Genomic DNA, 21,259 nt, shown 5'->3' with positions numbered 1-21,259 from the left:
AAAAAAAAAAAAAAAAAAAAAAAAGTCTGTGTGTTTGAAAAAAAAAAAAGATAAATTTAACATGTAACCAGGCAATTCCACTCCTAGGTAACTATCCAAGACAAGTGAAAACATATGTCCATACAAAAACCTGTACTCAAAAGTTTGCAACAGGTTCATTCATCAGAGCCAAAAACATGAAACAACAGAAATGTCCATCTACTGCTGAACTGGTAAACAAATTGTGAGATAGCTGTACAATGGAATTCTATTCAACAATAAAGGAATGACTTACTGATACATGCAATAATCTAAATGAATCTCAAAAGCATCGTGCTAAATGAAAGAAGCCAGACATAAAATACTACATACTGTAGGATTCACATGGCATTCTGGAAAAGGCAAAACTACAGCGACAGAAAGTAGAGCAGTAGTCGTTAGGTTCCACGGGTGGGAGAAGGAGATCGGTTCCAAAGAAATGTTAAAAAACAAAGCCTAGGGGCTTCCCTGGTGGCGCAGTGGTTGAGAGTCCGCCTACCGATGCAGGAAACACGGGTTCGTGCCCCGATCCAGGAAGATCCCACATGCCGCAGAGCGGCTAGGCCCGTGAGCCATGGCTGCTGGGCCTGCGTGTCCGGAGCCTGTGCTCCGCAAAGGGAGAGGCCACAACGGTGAGAGGCCCGCGTACTGCAAAAAAAAATAAAATTAAATTAAAAACAAAGCCTAACCGAGTAAATTTGAAGAGTTCATTGGCTTTATTAAGTGATTCGTTTAATAAATCATTTAATTAGTTGTCAGCATCCCAACTAGCAAGTAGAAAGGTGCTCTGAGGAGCTGTACAAAGTGGAAGGTTTTTCAAGGCAGAGAGGGTGGGACAAGGAAGTAAAAAACAAAAGAAAGGTTTATTTCAGGCAAGATCACCTGCCATTGGGGGAAGGGCAGGGGTCTATCTTGTAGATTACCTCACTAGTGTTAATCAGGAAATTCCAGACTGGAATTTTATATTCCACTCCTGGAAGAATCTGAAACTACAATTAGGTTACAGACTAAGCTTTGGTGTGCTGACCTGGGAGTCACTTAGCACGAGTGACTCCATTTTGGGCCTACTACCTTTTTTTTAAACAGAGACTTAAGGGAATTTTGAGGGGTGATGGAAGTGTTCTAGATCATGATTGTGGTGGTAGTTATATGACCACGTATATCTGTCAAAACTTAATAAATTGTATGCTTAAAATTGGGGGAATTTTATTGTATATAAAGTATACCTCAATAAAGCTGATTTGTAAAAATCTAAATCAGCCGTTTCTGGTAGTTGCTTTGGGAACGAGCTCAATTTTCTAAAAGTCAATAATTAAAGGAGAAAATTAAGTTTTATCCTGCCTATCCTATGTGAAATATATTTCAAATAGTGGAAACAGGGAAAATTCTTTTTTACACAAGTCCAATTAAAAAATGCTAATGGGGATTCCCTGGCAGTCCAGTGGTTAGGACTCCACACTTTCACTGCCCAGATCAGGGTTCATTCCCTGTCAGGGAACTACTAAGATCTCTCAAGCCGCGAGGCACAGCCGAAAAATAAAAGCTAATTAGGGGGAAAAATCACCACTTTTTAACATCTGATTAAATAATGCATCTAGGCAATGAATTTCAAGAGCTGCTAAAGCCATTAGGTAAAGAGCTGATGTGGGGGACTTCCCAGGGACTTCCCTGGCGGCACAGTGGTTAAGAATCCGCCTGCCAATGCAGGGGACACAGGTTCGAGCCCTGGTCCAGGAAGATCCCACATGCCGCGGAGCAATTGAGCCCATGCGCCACACCTGCTGAGCCTGCGCTCTAGAGCTCTAGAGCCTGCAAGCCACAACTACTGAAGCCCGCGCGCCTAGAGCTGGTGCTCCACAAGAGAAACCACCGAAACCACCACAATAAGAAGTCTGCACACCGCAAGGAAGAGTAGCGCCTGCTCGCTACAACTAGAGAAAGCCTGCGTGCAGCAACGAAGACCCAAGGCAGCCAAAAATTAATTAATTAATTAATTTAAAATGCTGATGTGGGATTTTCTAATGAAGGGATCAGACTGACATCTCCTGAACTCACTTACCCATCTTAATACGGGTAAAAATGAGACAATCATGACATTTTGTCTATCCTGATGTGATGTAATGATAAATACATAGTACCACTTATGAAGTTTTCTTGCCCCCCCAAATGGAACGGAATCTGATCAAGCTTCAAGGTATAATTCCAGGAAAATTGAAAGACAGAGGAAAATGTTCAATGATACCATGAGGATGTAATTAGCCAAAATCTAAAGTGTGGGAAATTCTATAAGGCAAGTGATCTAGTCTTTGCAACAAGTAAGTGGAATGGGGTGGAGAGTGGGGAGATTACAAAGAGAATATGAAAAAGAGAAATAGTTATAGATTAAAAGTGATTTGGGAGATATATCTCACAACCATAATATTTGGATCTTGTCTGGGTCCTGATTTGAACGAACTGTAAAAGCCTTTCTGAGACAGAGGAAGTTGATCACAAAGTAGGGTCTGAGGTGTATTAAGAAATTATTGTTGTTGTTTTAGGTATGATAATGGTATAATGGTTATAAGAAGAGGAAGAAGATGAAGAAGAAGGAGAAGGAGGAGAAGAAGGGGAAGAGGAGAGAGGAAGGGGGAAGGGGGAGGGAAGGGGGAGAGAAGGGGCAGGGGAGGGGAAGGAGATTCTTAACCACTTAGAGATACATACTGATGTACATACAAATGAAAGAATATATTTGGGATTTAAATACTGTAAGAAAAGGGAGAGGAAGTGGTGAAAGTTGGGTAGGGAGGAAGAAATACATAAAACAAGAAAGACAAAATATTGATTACCATTGAAGTGTTTTTTTTTTTTTTTTTTGTGGTACACGGGCCTCTCACTGTTGTGGCCTCTCCCATTGTGGAGCACAGGCTCCGGACACGCAGGCTCAGGGGCCACGGCTCACGGGCCCAGCTGCTCCGCAGCATGTGGGATCCTCCTGGACCGGGGCACGAACCCGTGTCCCCTGCATCGGCAGGCGGACCCTCAACCACTGCGCCACCAGGGAAGCCCAGCCATTGAAGTTTAATGTGAGTACCTGCAGGCTTGCTCTATTGCTCTCCCTCTACCTTTGTGTGTTTTGAAATTTTATAAATTAAAACTTCTTTAAGCTTTTAATCGGACCAAATAGAATACTTACTTTATTATTCCTTGCTCCTCCGCCAGGCACAGCATTTTGTACCTCCTGCAGCTCAGGCCAAAATCTGGGAGCCGTCCTTGATGACTAGCTTTCCCTCACTTGCCACATCCAATCCATTAGCAAGTTCCATTGACTCAGCTTCCAAAAGATCCCCTGAATCTGATTCCTCTTCACCATCTCCACTGTGGCCAGCCTAGTCTAAGCTGTCATTAGCTCTTGCGAGAACCTCTGCCTCCCTCTCCGTGATCTCACCATTGCCCTTCACACTCTACTCTCCACAGAGCTCTCAGTCGTTTATTTAAAGCATAAATCTTATCACGTCCCTTCCCTGCTGAAAGCCCTTCAGTGGTTTTCTGTGACAATTAAAACAGATTCCAAGTACCAAGTCAGGACCCATGTACCCTGACCAGCCCCCCTGAAGTGGCCCCTGCCAACCTCCTGTTCTCTGAGAGGATTAGGGGTATCCTGCCACTACTCAAATGGAATTATTCTGCTCCAGACTGTGGTGTCCTCTGAGGTTGGCAGGAAGGATCCTCTTCTGGCCCATCTCCAAACTCTACTGCTCCTCAGAAACACTGCCCCACCTGCTTATGAATGAAATACTTCCTTTAGCTATTCATGTTCCTCCATTCAATCCGATACACAATACCTCTGGGAGGTGTCATTCATAAAGCTCGTTTTCCTTTGTTATACAGACATACCTGTTTTATTGCGTTTCACTTTATTGCCCTTCCCAGATTTTAAGGTTTTTACAAATTGAAGGTTTGTGGCAACCGTGCCTGGAGCAGGCCTCAGCGCCATTTTTCCAATAGCATTTGCTCACTTCGTGTCTCGTTTTGGTAATTCTGTCAGTAATTCCATCTTTTTCATGATTATTATATGTGTTATGGTGATCTGTGCTCTTCAGTGTTACTATTGTAATTATTTTGGGGTGCCATGAGCTACGCCCATATAAGACAGCAAAATTAATCAATAAATGTGTGGGCTCTGACGGCTCCACTGCCCAGCCATTCTCCCACCTCTCTCCCTCTTCTGGGACCTCTCTATTCCCTGAGACACAACAATATTGAGATGAGGCCAACTAATAACTCAACAAAGGCCTCCAGGGAATTCCCTGATGGTCCAGTGGTTAGGATGCCACGCTTTCACTGCCAAGGGCACAGGTCCAATTCCTCATTGGGGAACTAAGATCCCACAAGCTGCAAGGCACAGCCAAAAATTAAAAAATAAAAAAAAAAAATTTTAATTAAAAAAAATAGCAAAGTCCTCTAAGTATTCAAGTGAAAGGAAGAGTCACACATTCCTCACTTTAAATCAAAAGCTAGAAATGATGAAGCTTTGTGAGGAAAGTATGCCGAAAACCAAGACAAGTCAAAAGCTAAGCCTCTTGCCTCAAGCAGTTGGCCGAGTTATGGGGTGGAGGGGGGTTGCGGCGCAGGTTCTTGAAGGAAATTAGAAGTGCTACTCAGTAAGCACACAATAATAAGAAAGTGAAACAGCCTTTTGGCTGGTATGGAGAAAGTTTCAGTGCTCTGGATAGTTGACAGAAGACCAAACCAGCCACAATATCACATAAGTCAAAACTTAATCCAGAACAAAGCTCTAACTCTCTTCAATTCTGTGAAGGCTGAGAGAGGTGAGGAAGCAGAAGAAAAGTTATCCAGAGGATCTAGCTAAGATAACAAATGAATGTGGCTATACTAAACAACAGACTTTCAGGGTAGATGAAACAGGCTTCTGTTGGAAGTAGATGTCATCTTGGAATATCATAGCTAGAGAGGAGAAGTCAATGTCTGGCTTCAAAGCTTCAAAGGACAGAATGACACTTGTTAGGGGCTAATGGAGCTGGTGATATGAAGTTAAGCCAATGTTCATTTGCCATTCTGAAAATCCTAGGACCCTTAGGAATTATGCTAAATCTACTCAGCCTGTGCTCTATAAATGGAACAACAAAGCCTGGATGACAGCACATCTGTTTACAACATGGTTTACTGAGTATTTTAAGCCCACTGTTGAGACATACTGCTCAGAAAAAAAGATTTCTTTTGAAATATTACTGCTCATTGGCAATGTACCTGGTCACCCAAGAACTCTGATGAAAATGTACAAGAAAATTGATGTTGTTTTCATGCCTGCTAACATAACATCCATTCTGCAGCCCGTGGATCAAGGGGTAATTTTGGCTTTGAAGTCTCATCATTTGAGAAATACATTTCGTAAGGCTGTAGCTGCCATAGATAGTGATTCCTCTGATGATCTGGGCAAAGCCAATTGAAAACCTTCTGTAAAGGATTCACCGTTCTAGTTGCCATTAAGAACATTCACAGGAGTTTGGAAGAAGTTGATTCCAGGCAAGGTACAAAAGTACCAACTTTTACAGCTTATAATCAGGAAATCACGTGAGTTTTACCAAAATCTCTTGAATTCATCCACCACTCTCTATTCTCTTTGTAAAAATATTAAACTGAACCTGATCAGTTCAAGCCACCACCATCTTTTGCCAGCCTCTGGTCTTGCCCCTGAGGCATCCCAAATGTCTCCCTGTGGAGTGATTTTTTCAATAGTGAATCTGATCAAGTCACCTCACCCATCCCCCAAGGGTCTAAACACTTTGAAAAGTCCCTCATTGACCTTAAGGTAAACTTCAAACTCCTTGGCAGACAAATAGGTTCCTTCCAGATCAGGTTTGCCACTCCACCTTACCTCGCCCCACCCACACCCAAAAAGAATCCAAACAATTGCAGTTCCCATAGCAGAATTTTCTTGCTGGTAATAATAGTTATTTTTCTCTTTCTGTATTGCCATGGCCAGCTAGCTCCTCCTGGTCATTCATGGTGCAGCTGCCATGTCATCTGCTCAGGGGAGGCTTTCCTACTCTAAGTGCTCACCCTACTTTAGCAAGTTCACACTGTATTCTAATTGGCTGTTCACCTCCTAGTTCCCTATCTCTCTGTCCTTACCCTCATTCTAAGACTGTGGGTTCCTTGATGGCCGAGACTCTCCTAGGACCTCTTAGAGCATAGCATCTAGCACAGCGGCAGGCACATAAGTGTTTGATGAATATTCACTGAATGGATGACTGAACAAATCAATTGATTGCTAAGGATTACCCCTGTCTGCAGTACACTATTGTTTTAATAATTAAAATTTCTGCACAATACATATAATAAAATTAAAATAAAGAAAAACGGATTGAAGAAAATATATGTATATCAAATACAATTTAAAGAGTTCATTTAAGTTTTCTGGGAAAATCACAGAGGCCGTAAAAGGAAGACCTAAATCTAACAGCAGTCACACCACCAGTGACTGTAAAGGAATAACCAGACAGATGACCTTGGCGAGGAAGAAAATGTCCCTTGGCGTTTTTGTTTTCAAGGAACAGTTATCCTTTCCCATATGAAGATCTACAAGTTGCAGTGGGGAAACCAGACCCCATTCTTGAACAAGACCCTTCTGATATTACATCCTTCACAAGGGTTGCTTTACAATTGATTGGGTGATGGTCTTAAACTGAGAATTTTCTGATTAGCATAATTACATCCCATCCTTTGCATCTTCCTAATTGTCCCTTTACAAATCATTTTCATATAATCACATAACCAAACCTAACAAATGTTGACGAATAAATGTCTTGTCTATACCTAATAATAGGTGGTCTTGTCCTAGAACTACAAACCTTTTCTTTAAAACTTTTTATTTTATATTGGAATATAGCTGATTAACAATATTGTGTTAGTTTCAGGTGTATAGCAAAGTGATTCAGTTATATATATACATGTATCTATTTTTTTTCAAGTTATTTTCCCATTTAGGTTGCTACATAATATTGAGCAGAGCCCCCTGTGCTATACAGTAAGTAGGTCCTTGTTGGTTATCCCTTTTTTTTCTTCAATATTTATTTTATTTTGGTTGAGCTGGGTCTTAGTTGTGGCATGCGGGATCTTCACTGCAGCATGTGGACTTCTTAGTTGTGGCAAGCATGTGGGATCCAGCTCCCCAACCAGGGATCGAACCCGGGCCCCCGGCATTGGGAGCGTGGAGTCTTAACCACTGTACCACCAGGGAAGTCGTGGTTATCCATTTTAAATAGAGCAGTGTGTACATGTCAATCCCAAACTCCCTAACTATCCTTCCCCCCCACCCCGCACCTTTCTCCCTGGTAACCATAAGTTCGTTCTCTAAGTCTCTGACTCTGTTTCTGAACAAACCTGTTTTTAATTGATTGATATTTAGAATCCATAACTTTATTTCTGGAAGCAAAAAAGAAGAATTTTGAGACGGTCCCTAAAGGGGTAATTCGTTTCCAGATCTTGTCAAACATATTCCACACTCCCTTTCTCCTCCGCCCTCCCCCACCTCTCCAAATCTCGTTCCTTTGGCTGGGAGTCTCGCGAGATGTCGAGTTCTCATGAATTCTCCCATGAACCACCGCTCTTCCTTTTCCGGTCAGCGGCCTGAGGTAAGTGTTTCTTTGGCGAGTCTTCCGAGTGGGGAATCCTCTGGTTATCGCTGCCATCCTGGCCTTGGCGGTGCCAATTTCGAGACCCTCGGGAGGAGGACTCTCGCGGCTACTGATTTCTCTCTGGGAGCGGCGTTCTGTGCGGGGAGACGTGTCGGAGTACCCCGCTTGGCGCCCCGGTGCTCTTAGGCCTCAGCGGGGCGCGATGGTTGGGAAGGGGGTTGGCCGGGCGTACAGGCAGGCTGTGGTGGTTCCCGACACCGGAGGCCCAGTGTTTTTGCGCTGAGTGGTGGCTGCTAACGCAGCGCATTTGTGGCCGCATCGAGAGAAATTTGGGGGGGCGGGGTAAAGTCAAGTAGGGTCGAGGCTTTTATTTAGTGGCTGAACGTTAAATGTTTCGAGTTCAGCGGCGCTTAAAGCGGGTAATTGAAAGTGTGGGAAAAAGACTGGATTACGTGTGAAGTTGGCGTGAGTAAAGGAGGTTTCTGTAGGGGGAGCCTGTAGAGGGTTGTAGTGGGTCGAGTTAACTCGTCTGAAGGATCCAGGCTTGGATTGAAACAGGCTGTGTTTTCTTCCAGAGGGTAAAAGGAATGATGTCCTTGTCACTAGTCTAGTGTCAGCACTGCTGTAGTCACTGGTAGTTCCACACGGGAAGAAACGGTGGATAGAAGGATGGCTGCGATGATGGCATTTCTTAGGACACCTTTGGATTAATCATGAAAACAACTACTCTCTGAGCAGCTGCGGGCAGCGTTTAGTACATAAACCGTGTAAGTTACTGTAAATAATGTTGACAGAATTATACTTGCTCGTTTTCAGGTGACCTCTAAAAATGGTTCGCTATTCACTTGACCCAGAAAATCCCACAAAATGTAAGTGAACACGAAACATTTTTTATTTTGGAGTAAGAGGCAACAAGATGCCCAGAATTAACCCAAACTTTTCTTTTTGGTATTTTTTAGCATGCAAGTCGAGAGGTTCAAATCTTCGTGTTCACTTTAAGGTATGTGAATCATAGTTATGCTCTAAAAGAGTTGTTTCACGAGTTCTAGTATGTATTTTTTAGCCATTCTAAAAAGGTAGCTGCGGTGATGCATTTCTTAGGACACCTTTGGATTTACCGTGAAAATCAATCGATTTTGAGCAGCCACCTTTTGGTCCGTGATCATCAGTATATAATGAGTACTTTGATTTAGGATTTGTGGAATTGGGTAAAACTACCAGAGAACTGCTTGAGAACCTAGTGTGCATATCAAGATATGGGACACGTAATTGTAGTTCATAAGATGATGGAGAACGTATTAAAGCGAGTAAACATGCTTAGGGTTCACTTGTTTCCACCTTCAAACCAAACCTCCCTCGGCTCATAATCACAGATTTTTATTCTTCATTGTATCAGCTCACGTCCTAATAAATGGAAAGGTTTTGGCTGTTGATAAATGTTGACGTGTCGAAAATGTTAGAATTTAATGTTTAAAATTTGTGATTTTTAAAAAAATACATGGTTAACTCACAGCTTATATTATTTATACTTAGAACACTCGTGAAACAGCCCAGGCCATTAAGGGTATGCATATCCGAAAAGCCACTAAGTATCTGAAGGATGTCACTTTAAAGAAGCAGTGTGTGCCATTCCGTCGCTACAATGGTGGAGTTGGTAGGTGTGCCCAGGTGAGAATTCATAGTTGTCATTTAAAAAGACAAACTGTTAGAGAAGGTGATTGGAGGGAGTAAGAATGGCCATGATCTGCCTTTAATCAGGCTCTTTCTGGTTGCTGTGATGACAATCTTAGGACACCTTTGGATTAACCATGAAAAAAAACATTTTCTGAGCAACCTTGGTGTTGGTTAAAATAAACCCATCTTGTAACATTGATTTAAATTGGGGGAAGTGACGAATGGGCTCTCTGGTTTTGTTTGTTTTTTAGGCCAAACAGTGGGGCTGGACACAGGGTCGGTGGCCCAAAAAGAGTGCTGAATTTTTACTGCACATGCTCAAAAATGCAGAGAGTAATGCTGAACTTAAGGTACCCAAACCATAAATATCTTTATACATGTAACTTGGATTGTTATTCAGTTAAAGTTGCTGTTGTCCAGATTTATTTCCTTGATTGTCTTGCTTTCTCAAGTAGCTAAATTCTCCATTAAAAGAATTCTCTTAAATCTCTACCTCCAGTTTCCAACAGACCAAAATTTTTGTCTGTAAAGCATTTCAGGGGCATGGTCTGCAGTTACTTCAAGCTTAAGTCTATAGAATTTCCCCCCCTATAATCCCAGTACATGCAAAAGAAACGCTTTTTTTCCCTTGAGTATTTTACCAAGGGTTTGTAAACTTTCTTGTGCCATGGACCTTTTTTACACTATGGTTTGTGAATCCCTTCACAGGATATTTTAAAATATAATAAAATATGTACTATTCCAAAGGAACTGTGATTGCCGTAGTAATGATTAATGTGGTTTGTTGCCTACATTCATAGTTGAGAGGCATTAAATTTCAGTTAGAAGTTAAAAGAACTATGTTTAACTGAACAAAACCTGTGTCAACAAAACAGGTTTATCCATTTGAGGAATTATCCATTACCCTTTTGCATTTTGAAAATTGGGTCAGAACTGGAATTAATGTGGGTCTGTTCAGCTGTAGCCCTTCTAGCTGCTAAGCCTTGCTGTCAAAATCCTGTTTATCATCAAGGCTTAGAAATAGACATAGATGCTACCAGATCCTGTAACTCCACTCCTTTATGAATGCCACTTACAAACTTGGTGCATTTAGCACGGAGTTTTGGTAGTTAGATTTAAGGAAGGACACTTAGAATAAAGGTTAAAAAAACCTGCTTGAACAAATACGCTATTTAAAGTCCTAAGGATTGCCTTTCAAAATATTTTTTTTCAGGCAGGGACTTGAATGATGCAGTTTGTGGTATTAAGATAAAGATGTTACCTGATTTTGTTCCAGGGCTTAGATGTAGATTCTCTGGTCATTGAGCACATCCAGGTGAACAAAGCCCCCAAGATGCGGCGCAGGACTTATAGAGCTCATGGTCGGATCAACCCATACATGAGCTCTCCGTGCCACATTGAGATGATCCTTACTGAAAAAGAACAGATTGTTCCTAAACCAGAAGAGGAGGTTGCCCAGAAGAAAAAGGTCAATTACTTAGTCTCTGCTCTGTTTATTTGGTGTGTTAGATTTGTGGTTGCTGTGATGACTAACTTAGGACACCTTTGGAATAACCATGAAAGGAGACTATTCTGAGCAACCAGCAACCTCTTCTAACCATTTTATTTTGGCTTTCATGGGTCTCATTAGTTTCTTGATTAACAGTGAATAGTAACTTTGTATTGTTCAGTATGTTAAAACCATGTGATTATCTGCTTATGTCCCCACCTAGATGTCCATAGCCAGTTGAAATGCAACATGTCCAAAACTGGGCTCTCCTCCCTGCCCCCCAATAAGCTTGTTTTCAGTATGTTTAAGCTTGAAACCTGGGAGTGATTCTTCACACCTAATGGTGTGATCCACCTAATGGATTTGTCTTCTATTGATTTTATCATTAAATATTATCCTCCATCCTTGCTGCCACTTAGTTCTAACCAGCTGGGCACCCTGGCTGCCGTCTTGGTTATCTCCTGCTTACTACTGTGATGTCCTCCTGGCTGCCCTTCTCCCCATACCACTTCTCTACGCCAAAGGACTCTTCATGTTTTTCCCTTTATGTTGAAATTTCCAATTACTCTTTCATTGAGATACAATCTTCTGGAATCTTAATAGTGCATTTTTCTTTTCCCCAGATATCCCAGAAGAAATTGAAGAAACAAAAACTTATGGCCCGGGAATAAATGCTGCAAAAAATAAATGCAAATGAAAGTAAAAGCAGAGTGTTGGTTGTCTTAATTAGTAAATCTGTTTCAAGTGTCATCACAAAATGGATCAAATGAGTTTTCATAAAACATGCTGTTTTGCATCTTTTGGTGCTTTGCGTAAAATGGAATTAGAACATGGGGAAATTTCTGAATCTCTTTTCCACCCACTTTATTGAGGTTTAACACACTGTACAGTCTTCAGTAGCATTTAGTATATTCATTTATGCATCCGTCAGCACAGTGAATTTTAGAGTTTTTCATGATCCCAAAGAGGAACCTTGGTAGTGGTTGGCTGTCACCTCCCCCCAATCCAGTGCTGGGTGACTACTTGCCTATTTCTGACTGTAGATTTGCCTATTCTGGACAATTCATATAAATGAAATCACAGTGTGACCTTCCTCACTGGCTTTGACTTGCTTGACTTAGCATGATTTTTTCAGGGTTGTAGCATGTACCTGTGGTTCATCATATCATTTGGGGCTTTTTTTCTTTTAGCTACTGTTAGTGTTGCTGTGAACTATAAAAGTTCCTGTGTGGGCATATTTTCCTTTCACTTGCATGTATACCAAGAGTGGAATTCCAGGGTCATAAGGTAATTTTAATGAACACTGGAGGAACTGCAGGACTCCTAAAGCAGTTCCGTTTACAGTGCGACCAGCAGTGGTTCGAATTTCTTCATCGCTTAGATTTCGCCGATTATAGCTGTCCTAGTGGGAGGAAAGTTGTATGCCCATTTCTTGTAAAAATACCCGCTCAAATGTGACGATGTTAATTTCCCCTGCTCTTGAATTTAAGACCCTTGTAGCAGGGTGAGTAGCTTAGCCTCAACTGCGTTCGAAAACATCCTAGCCATCACCGCAAGCTTCCCTGTTGGTGGTGAGTCACCGGTACAGGCGCTTATCCTTTCCTGGGTCCGCGTCGTAGATCTTGTTCCAGTGACCGGGCAACTGGGGAGCAACAGCGCTTCCGCCTCGCCCGCAAGCTCTAAGCTGATCGCCGGGGCTACGCCGGAAGCCGGTGCCGCGCCGGAAGCCGGTGCCGTCCCCGCAGGGCGTCACCGTTACGTCGGGTGCGTCATCAGGCTGACGCAGGCGCTTCTTTGTCGGTCCCTCTTGCGGTGCCCTTAGGGTTGGCTGCGGCACGTCACCCCGCGAGCCTCCCTCCGGAAGCCTGGACACCGTCACTGGGGCTTGGTGGCCGCGGGTGAGCGGGGCTGGGTGGGTCCGGGCAGCGGCCGGGGCTTCGGGGTTCTCCTGCCCTCAAGGTACACCAGCGCCCCTGCCCTGTGCCTCCCCCTGCGTCGGTCTCCACCCCTTCCTGCCTCCGTCCGCCTCTCTTTGCTTCAGGATCCGCTCTCTGGCCTGCCTTGTCGGTATCACTTTTTTATCGTCGTCGCCACCATTCGCTCGTACCCTCCCCTCCCCTGTCTTTCAGTCCTTGCCTTTGACTTAGCCTCTCCCGGTCTCTTTTGTCTCCAGTGAAGTGATCCGCCGACTGGTCACTTAGAGGAAGTGGCGTACCCCCGCCACAGCTGCTCTTGTTCTCATAGAGCCTCCGCCTTTTTCTGTTCCATTGTATTGGACTAAGTCGAATGCAAGAAATTCCTCTCCTCCACGTTTCAATCCATCTTTCTCGCTGTGTTGTATATTCGAGAATTGGCTTGGAGAGAGTAAATAAAATCATGATTTTATCAATTTATCATAGTCACCTTCTAGACCTTTCTAAGCCATAATTGTAACAAAAGTAATTAGTACTAATTGTTCTTGAGAATTCATTTAAAGCACAATTTCAAGTAGGTAAAAACCTGAATCTTTATGATGGAGGGATTGCCTGTCATCGTATTAGCTTAGTGCTCGGTAGCATTGCCAGTTGTTTTGAAGGGTTTTAGTTGCGTTTGAAAGTTTGGTAGAAAGGGGAATAACATGATGATCGTGTTTGGGGGAGAGAAAATGCAAGAGCACTGAGCTAGGAAACCAGAATTAGGAATTCTGGTTTTAGCCAGTTCTAGTTACTTGTTACCTGCAGTGTGGACTTTGGACAGGTTACAACTTTTGGATGTGTTTGGGATTTGTTTGTTTTTTTTTTTCTTATGGTAGCAACATTTACGTAGTACTTAATATATGCAGACACTGTTCTGAGCTTTGTATTCCTATTAATGTATCTCATCCACACTACATCCCTGTGAGATCGGTACTATTATTGTCCTCTTTTTACGCATGGGAGAATTAAGGCACCGTCTGGTTAAATAATTTGCCCAGGAACGCTATCTAGAAAATGGTGAAAGTAGGGCTCAAATCCAGGCAGCTGCCAGCCATCCTGTTTGATTATCATGCTATGGTACCTAAACTAGTAAGAAGTCTTTTCAGATCAGATTCTAAATGTCTAGTAGCCAAAAATTATGATTTCTTGAAAAATGCTGAAAAAGACTCTTGCTCGTTTGGCTTATTTTGATTGATTCTTTAAAATTTTGGAACAAAATATTTTGGCAAATTCTAAAATTATTTTAATTTGTCTAGGGGACTGTTTTAAAGACTCCAGTTATGAATCCCTTATAAAAGAGTTGGTCATTCCCTGATACACATTTACATTTTTATTTGTTTACAGCTCTTGTAATTCATTTCAAAGCCACATTGAGATTGGATTATGTATACCACTCTTCACTTGTGAATCATTTTAAATTGCCTGAGCGTAGCAGTACTTACTCATTTACCACTAAATACTACTTAGCTTACAATATTTTGAAAATAAGTTTAACATGCTGAATTATTAGCCTTATGCACTGTTCTGAAGTTTCTTAGTTTTTTGTTTTTTTTTTTTTGCGGTACGCGGGCCTCTCACTGTTGTGGCCTCTCCGGTTGCAGAGCACAGGCTCCGGACGCGCAGGCTCAGCGGCCATGGCTCACAGGCCTAGCCGCTCCGCGGCATGTGGGATCTTCCCGGACTGGGGCACGAACCCGTGTCCCCTGCATTGGCAGGCAGACTCCCAACCACTGTGCCACCAGGGAAGCCCTGAAGTTTCTTAGTTTTTAAAGCCTTTGCTAAGGGATTAAAAATTCTTGTAAATTTAAGAGGTCTTCGGTTTAATTGTGTGTTATGGAAGTAGTATTGGCTCTTTTTCAAGAAATTGCTGATCTTGAGAAATTCCAAGTTGACTTCTAATTATCAAGGAAATTTAGGTGTTAATTTTTGGAAATGGACAATTGACTTATACCAATAATACTAAATAAAACTTTTATTACTCAATACCCCTTTATTGCCATTAAAAAGAAAAAGCACATCTGTCAAGGGAGAGTTGTTGGCTGGGAAAGGCCAGCCAGTATGCAGCCTAGAGGTCTTCCAAAGTGATATCTTAGTGAGTTCCATATTACAAGATTTGCCCTTAGCATTGTTCAGTCCCTGGAGATGATTAGGCCCTGGGAGTTAATTCACACTAAACTGGCGTATGTCAAAATTACCAAATTCCTTAATGTTTTTGTGCCTCCTTTTCTTTATCCGTAAATGGAAATGCCAGGGTACCCAACCTCACTGGGTGTTTTGAAGATTAAATGAGTTGATACATGTAAAGGGCTTAACTGCCTAGCACCCCGCGAATGATGGTGTCATTCCTTTATCATCAAATCTGTGGTTGTGGAGCAGTGATTGGAGAGGTTTGGAGGCAGGTACCTCACTATTATTTTCAGGTCTGCCACCTGTTATTCTTTTACCTTGTAGATAGCAGCATTTTTATTTAATAGACTTGCTTTAAGCTAATACCTGTAGTGTGATTTAAGTTTTTCCTTCAGTGTAGAAATAGTCTTTTCATACATCTTAATCTAGGTAAATTCCTTCAGTCATTAATCTATGATGATCTAATTTGTTCTTCCTTCTTGTTTATCAGCAGTTCAGGATCTCAAGCCTGGGACAATGGTGTGCATTCCCTGCATTGTCATTCCAGTTCTGCTCTGGGTCTACAAAAAGTTCCTGGAACCATATATATACCCTCTGATTTCCCCCTTTGTTAGTCGTGTGTGGCCTAGGAAAGCTATACAAGAATCCAGTGATAAAAACAAAGGCAAAATAGACTGTAAGGTAAGAACATTAAAATGCCTTGAATAAGGGGGCGTGGGGATGCAGGATGAAATACTTGGCTTTTGGAAAGGCAAGTTCTTCCAACCAGAAGCTTCATTAATGTGTCTAAATTCCCTTCTTTTTTAAAACAGGGGTTTTGGATTTTTATTTGTAATTACGTTTGCTTTAAACTAAGGTTCTAAACTAGTCCTCTGATTGATACATTTGCTTCTTGCTTTATGGCCAGGATAATAACCAGTATTTCCTGAGTGGTAAGAGTAATGGTAAATAGTTAATAAATAACAAGAGATGATTCTAAAATAAGCCAAGTTTCACTGACTGATAACTTTGATAAGAGATTTAATTGGTAGGATCATAGAGGGTTTTTTTTTTAACAAAATGGAGTTATTTTTTTAAATGAGTATTTAGACAACTCTGTTGTCTTTAGTGTTGGTGATTGTTAAATACAACTTCGTGTTCAATTGCACAAATTTAGCCATCCTGCACATTTCTAGAAGTAGTTTTTTCATTCTGAAGTTATTGTCTGTTTTTAAAGGGAATATGTCTTAAAATGTATGTCTGTTTGTTGTAATAATATCTAAAGTGGTTTTTCATTTTAGGGTGCAGATATAAATGGATCACCAACAAGAGGACCAACAGAAATCTCCGATAAAAAGAAAGACTAATGTGATGGTCCCAAAGGATCTCATTGTTTTAAAAATGGATCTGATAGTATGAAGCACCTTCTTTGTACTTGTCTCTGATCTTTTTCCCTGAAACCAGAATTTGGGTTAGATAGTTTAGATATTTACCTGACACTAATCAGGAAATACCTGGTATTTGTATTTCAAATGTAGCTAGTTATATTTAATGACCTCATTCCTGAGTTCCTTTTTCATTAAAGTAGCTTTCATTTCTTTTATTGCATTTTTAAAAATATGAATAAAGAAAAGGTTCGTGCCAGTAGACATTGTTACTAAATCAGTCCCTAAAAATCCTTGGGCCTCTAGCTTTTATTCAGGCTCTTCAAATTTGAGGAGTATAATTTTACTGTGAAAGAGTGCAGTGAGACTGCAGTGAATTGAAAGGTAGTTTTTGGAGATGATAATGACTTGAAACATAAAAATGTAATTACTGTCTCACTCAATGGAGCAGCTTATCTATGAGAGTAGTAATTACTGTTTATTGCTCTGAGGAAGATAGGAAAGACAGGGAAATGGGGTAACCTCTCTGAAAAATGGAACATCTTTTACGTAAATGGCTAATGTATCTTATAAAATTCTAATTCTTGTCGCATTCCTTCTGTTCCTACAAATATATTAAATATTCAGTTTAGCTTGTTGTTCTTTTTTCTTTTAAAATATAAATACTTAAAAGTAAGATTTTTTAACCACATCAGAAGTCAGGATTGTAATAATGTGATGGCATCCGGATAGTTATGGGGGCAGTGATATTTTTTTTCTTCTTCTTTTTTTTTAAAGTTTAGATTGTATCAGTTATTTTGTTCCATAATAAGACACCAAAATTCGTGGTTTTCAGCAACAGTGACGTGACTGCACAGTTATTTGCTGGTCTGGGCCTCTCCACATGATCTTTCATCCCCAGGCCTCTTCATTTTAGTGTAAGGATCTATAAATATTCAAAGACGATGAGACATATCTTCATAGAATATTTATTTTCACTGAAGCAAGGAGAAGTTAGAAAGGACTCCCCGCCTTGGGTCCCCAGGGAAGTCCTGGGTCCTAACTGAGGCTCTGTTAAGCTGTGTCTGGTCAAGTCATTGATCCACCTTGGACTTCCTTTGATATAAATGTGTTTCATCTTTTCTGCCCCAGCCTACCTGAGGGATAAGATAAATTCTCATTAGCAACTAAATCCAGTTGATTAGTTTGTTTTTTAAGGTATTAAAAACTATATTATGAAAATAGCAGATGTTCATAGTAGAACAATGCAAGGGCAGGTTAAATGAAAAGTTAATGTTCTTTCTCTACTCTCATAACTTTGTTCTAGCTCCACAGATGTAACCACTATTAGCTTTTTGTATAGTCTTCTAGCAACTTTCTTAAAATATATCATTTTTTAAAAATCAAATAAGGTCTATAATGTCCTTACTCCCATAGTCCCCAAGGGCTTTACTCATTTAGCTGTTGCTTTTGTTTAGGATTTATCTTCATATTTTAAGTGATACATGTATGCTGCAGTTTTTGGAGCTATCAACTTTAAACATTATTGACTTCCTGCCATGGTTGAGATACAGCTGTTTTACACTGTAGGCCCTCTGCTTCTCCCACACATCCTCCAGATATGTTTTTGTAAATTTTGGTTAAGTCATTGATCAGTGTGTATATCATTATGCATACTCCAGATGTTTTCCATTTGCCCCTCCAAATCTCTGCTCCCTCACCCTACTCTCCTGCTCAAGAAAGCTGTATGGACTACATCAACAGGCTTCCTATGACCTCTGGGATCTGTTGGTTTGGCCAGTGGTATCTGCAGCAGGAGATGGGAGGGAGGGAAGGAAAGCGTGAGGTCAGGGTATTTATTCCCTTGGCTCCTTCCCTTCAAGGTCTCTTCAGGTCAGATGTGTTCCTCAGCCAGAAGTCACTGTACCTCATGGTGACCAACTCCACGTGACCTCTTTCAGTTTCCACTAATGTCTCCCTTTCCATGTCTTTTTGGGCCTAGGGTTGATGGCATCTGTTACTACTGGCTTTGGGTCACTGCTTTATCTTGAGCGTACCATCTACTTCTTGCTGGACACTGATAGGATGAGCAGGTGACTCCTGCTCACTGCATAGATTGTGCGTGTAGTGCGATTGAGTTTCCCTTCACTTAGAGCATCGCTTGCCTGCAGTTACTCATTACCTTTTTCTCCCCGTACACTTCCCCTATTGACGAGTTGTTGCCCAGGCCCGAGGCACAGTGGCAGTCCTTGGGACTTTTCTTCACCACTCCTGTGTTGAATCTCTTGTTCCCTGGATCCCATGTCTTCCTCTGTTGGTTTACTCCTTCATTTTTTCCTGTAGCATACCAGTTTTTCTAATTCAGTACTCTTAAAAAGTTGAGATGGATAATTTTGAAAAGTGATCCCCCAGATCACTCCAGTTCATTTAAACCTACCTTCCTGAGAATCACCGGTCTTCTAAGGCCTTTTCTGCTTCTAGCAGTCTCCCAGTAGAGCACTGGTTCCCAATCTTGTATTTTCACATACTAGTAAAAAAATATTTTTAAAAAAGTTGAGGGGGCTGCTACACTGTTACCAACTTTTTATTTTGCCAAGCGGGAATATATTAAAAGGCTGTGACTTATTATCACCATTATTTCATAAAAGAAGACATTTTGACACCAAAAGAGTGAAGAGGAACATGGGAATAAAGGATAATAGTAGCCCATTAGTGTGAATACGTTTATAAATGATATATTTGTTTTCGTGAGAAATTCACAATTTTCTCCATATTTTTCTTTTTTTTTTTTTTTGTCAAAAGCTTTTTCTGCATCTCTTGAGATGATCATATGGTTTTTATTCTTCAATTTGTTAATATGGTATATCACATTGATTGTGTATATTGAAGAATCCTTGCATCCCTGGGATAAATCCCACTTGATCTTGGTGTATGATCCTTTTAATGTGTTGTTGGATTCTGTTTGCTAGTATTTTGTTGAGGATTTTTGCATCTATATTCATCAGTGATATTGGTCTTTAATTTTCTTTTTTTGTAGTATCTTTGTCTGGTTTTGGTATTAGGGTGATGGTGGCCTCATAGAATGAGTTTGAGAGTGTTCCTTCCTCTGCAATTTTTGGGAAGAGTTTGAAAAGGATGGCTGTTAGCTCTTCTCTAAATGTTTGAAAGAATTCACCTGTGAAGCCATGTGGTCCTGGACTTTTGTTTGTTGCGAGATTTTTAATCACAGTTTCAATTTCATTGCTTGTGATTGGTCTGTTCATATTTTCTATTTCTTCCTGGTTCATTCTTGGAAGGTTATACCTTTCTAAGAATTTGTCCATTTCTTCCAGGTTATCCATTTTATTGGCATAGAGTTGCTTATAGTATTCTCTTAGGATGCTTTGTATTTCTGCGGTGTCTGTTGTAACTTCTCCTTTTTCATTTCTAGTTTTATTGATTTGAGTCCTCTCCCTCTTTTTCTTGATGAATCTGACTAATGGTTTATCAATTTTGTTTCTCTTCTCAAAGAACCAGCTTTTAGTTTTATTGATCTTTGCTATTGTTTTCTTTCTTTCTATTTCATTTATTTTTGCTCTGATCTTTATGATTTCTTTCCTTTTGCTAACTTTGAGTTTTGTTTGTTCTTCTTTCTCTAGTTCCTATAGGTGTAAGGTTAGATTGTTTATTTGAGATGTTTCTTGTTTCTTGAGGTAGGCTTGTATAGCTATAAACTGCCCTCTTAGAACTGCTTTTGCTGCATTGCATAGGTTTTGGATCATCATGTTTTCATTGTCATTTGTCTCTAGGTATTTTTTGATTTCCTCTTTGATTTCTTCAATGATCTCTTGGTTATTTAGTAACGTATTGTTCAGCCTCCATGTGTTTGTGTTTTTTATATTTTTCTACCTGTAATTCACTTCTAGTCTCATAGCGTTGTGGTCAGAAAAGATGCTTGATATGATTTCAATTTTCTTAAATTTACTGAGGCTTGATTTGTGACCCAAGATGTGATCTATCCTGGAGAATGTTCCATGCGCACTTGAGAAGAAAGTGTAATCTGCTGTTTTTGGATGGAATGTCCTATAAATATCACTTTATCGGGTCTCTTGTGTCATTTAAAGCTTCTGTTTCCTTATTTATTTTTATTTTGGATGATCTGTCCATTGGTGTAAGTGAGGTGTTAAAGTCCCCCACTATTGTGTTACTGTCCATTTCCTTTTATAGCTGTTAGCAGTTGCCTTATGTATTGAGGTGCTCCTGTGTTGGGTGCATATATATTTATAATGTTATATCTTCTTCTTGGATTGATCCCTTGATCATTATGTAGTGTCCTTCCTTGTCTCTTGTAACATTCTTTATTTTGAAGTCTGTTTGATATGAGTATTGCTACTCCAGCTTTCTTTTGATTTCCATTTGCATGGAATATCTTTTTCCATCCCCTCACTTCCAGTCTGAATGTGTCCCTAGGTCTGAAGTGGGTCTCTTGTAGACAGCATATAGATGGGTCTTGTTTTTGTATCCATTCAGCAAGCCTGTGTGTTTTGGTTGGAGCATTTAATCCATTCACATTTAAGGTAATTATGTATAGGTATGTTCCTGTGACCATTTTCTTAATTGTTTTGGGTTTGTTTTTATAGGTCCTTTTCTTCTCTTGTGTTTCCCACTTAGAGAAGTTCCTTTAGCATTTGTTGTAGAGCTGGTTTGGTGGTGCTGAATTCTCTTAGCTTTTGCTTGTCTGTAAAGCTTTTGATTTCTCCATCGAATCTGAATGAGATCCTTGCCGGGTAGAGTCATCTTGGTTGTAGGTTCTTCTCCTTCATCACTTTAAGTATATCATGCCACTCCCTTCTGGCTTGTAGAGTTTCTGCTGAGAAATCAGCTGTTAACCTTATGGGAGTTCCCTTGTATGCTATTTGTCATTTTTCCCTTGCTGCTTTTAATAATTTTTCTTTGTCTTTAATTTTTGCTGATTTGATTACTATGTGTGTTTCTCCTTGGGTTTATCCTGTATGGGACTCTCTCTGCTTCCTGGAC

General features: G+C 40.6%; 2 protein-coding genes and 4 non-coding genes across 11 annotated transcripts in view; all 6 read left to right on the top strand.

The window, feature by feature from the left end:
* Positions 1 to 11,576, top strand: part of RPL17 (ribosomal protein L17) — a 17,321-nt gene extending 5,745 nt beyond the window's left edge. The window contains exons 3-8 of one of the 4 annotated variants that reach the window (XM_027118471.1): positions 8,472 to 8,524; positions 8,615 to 8,655; positions 9,189 to 9,323; positions 9,581 to 9,679; positions 10,606 to 10,797; positions 11,442 to 11,576. In XM_027118471.1, the coding sequence (XP_026974272.1) occupies positions 8,485 to 8,524; positions 8,615 to 8,655; positions 9,189 to 9,323; positions 9,581 to 9,679; positions 10,606 to 10,797; positions 11,442 to 11,489 (555 nt within the window). In that variant the 5' untranslated portion in view covers positions 8,472 to 8,484 and the 3' untranslated portion in view covers positions 11,490 to 11,576. Of the gene's footprint in view, positions 1 to 7,633; positions 7,653 to 8,158; positions 8,423 to 8,471; positions 8,525 to 8,614; positions 8,656 to 9,188; positions 9,324 to 9,580; positions 9,680 to 10,605; positions 10,798 to 11,441 lie in introns of those variants that run through there. The other 3 variants (XM_027118473.1, XM_027118474.1, XM_027118475.1) reach the window with 3 other exon arrangements.
* CUNH18orf32 (chromosome unknown C18orf32 homolog) lies at positions 4,092 to 16,895 on the top strand. Of its 3 annotated transcripts, none has more exons than XM_027118478.1 (3): positions 4,092 to 4,096; positions 15,391 to 15,581; positions 16,181 to 16,895. In XM_027118478.1, the coding sequence occupies exons 2-3, from the start codon at positions 15,417 to 15,419 to the stop codon at positions 16,244 to 16,246; spliced, it is 231 nt and encodes a 76-aa protein (XP_026974279.1). In that variant the 5' UTR covers positions 4,092 to 4,096; positions 15,391 to 15,416; the 3' UTR covers positions 16,247 to 16,895. The 3 variants fall into 3 exon arrangements, with proteins under 3 accessions (XP_026974279.1, XP_026974277.1, XP_026974278.1); XM_027118476.1 differs by lacking the exon at positions 4,092 to 4,096 and adding an exon at positions 12,585 to 12,716 and having other exon boundaries at positions 15,394 to 15,581; XM_027118477.1 differs by lacking the exon at positions 4,092 to 4,096 and adding an exon at positions 12,597 to 12,716.
* On the top strand, positions 8,329 to 8,394 carry LOC113626903 (small nucleolar RNA SNORD58). The gene has a single exon (XR_003435331.1). It is a non-coding gene; the product is annotated as a small nucleolar RNA SNORD58 (small nucleolar RNA).
* Positions 8,736 to 8,800, top strand: LOC113626904 (small nucleolar RNA SNORD58). The gene has a single exon (XR_003435332.1). It is a non-coding gene; the product is annotated as a small nucleolar RNA SNORD58 (small nucleolar RNA).
* LOC113626900 (small nucleolar RNA SNORD58) lies at positions 9,425 to 9,489 on the top strand. The gene has a single exon (XR_003435329.1). It is a non-coding gene; the product is annotated as a small nucleolar RNA SNORD58 (small nucleolar RNA).
* LOC113626902 (small nucleolar RNA SNORD58) lies at positions 10,847 to 10,910 on the top strand. The gene has a single exon (XR_003435330.1). It is a non-coding gene; the product is annotated as a small nucleolar RNA SNORD58 (small nucleolar RNA).
* Positions 16,896 to 21,259: the final 4,364 nt, after the last annotated feature.

Source organism: Aethalodelphis obliquidens, unplaced genomic scaffold (assembly GCF_003676395.1).
Source record: "Aethalodelphis obliquidens isolate GAN/ISIS:26980383/991018 unplaced genomic scaffold, ASM367639v1 scaffold19, whole genome shotgun sequence".
In the NCBI taxonomy this organism is placed as follows: domain Eukaryota; kingdom Metazoa; phylum Chordata; class Mammalia; order Artiodactyla; family Delphinidae; genus Aethalodelphis; species Aethalodelphis obliquidens.
Note: the sequence above shows the minus strand (reverse complement) of the source record. Positions and strands in the feature narration are given on the sequence as shown.

What these genes read in the sequence shown, in the direction of transcription:
- CUNH18orf32 (XM_027118478.1), top strand. Translation starts at nt 15,417, where the DNA reads ATGGTGTGCATTCCCTGCATTGTCATTCCAGTTCTGCTCTGGGTCTAC. An exon ending in AAGGCAAAATAGACTGTAAG is followed by an intron (nt 15,582 to 16,180) that starts GTAAGAACATTA and finishes TTTTCATTTTAG; the next exon opens with GGTGCAGATATAAATGGATC.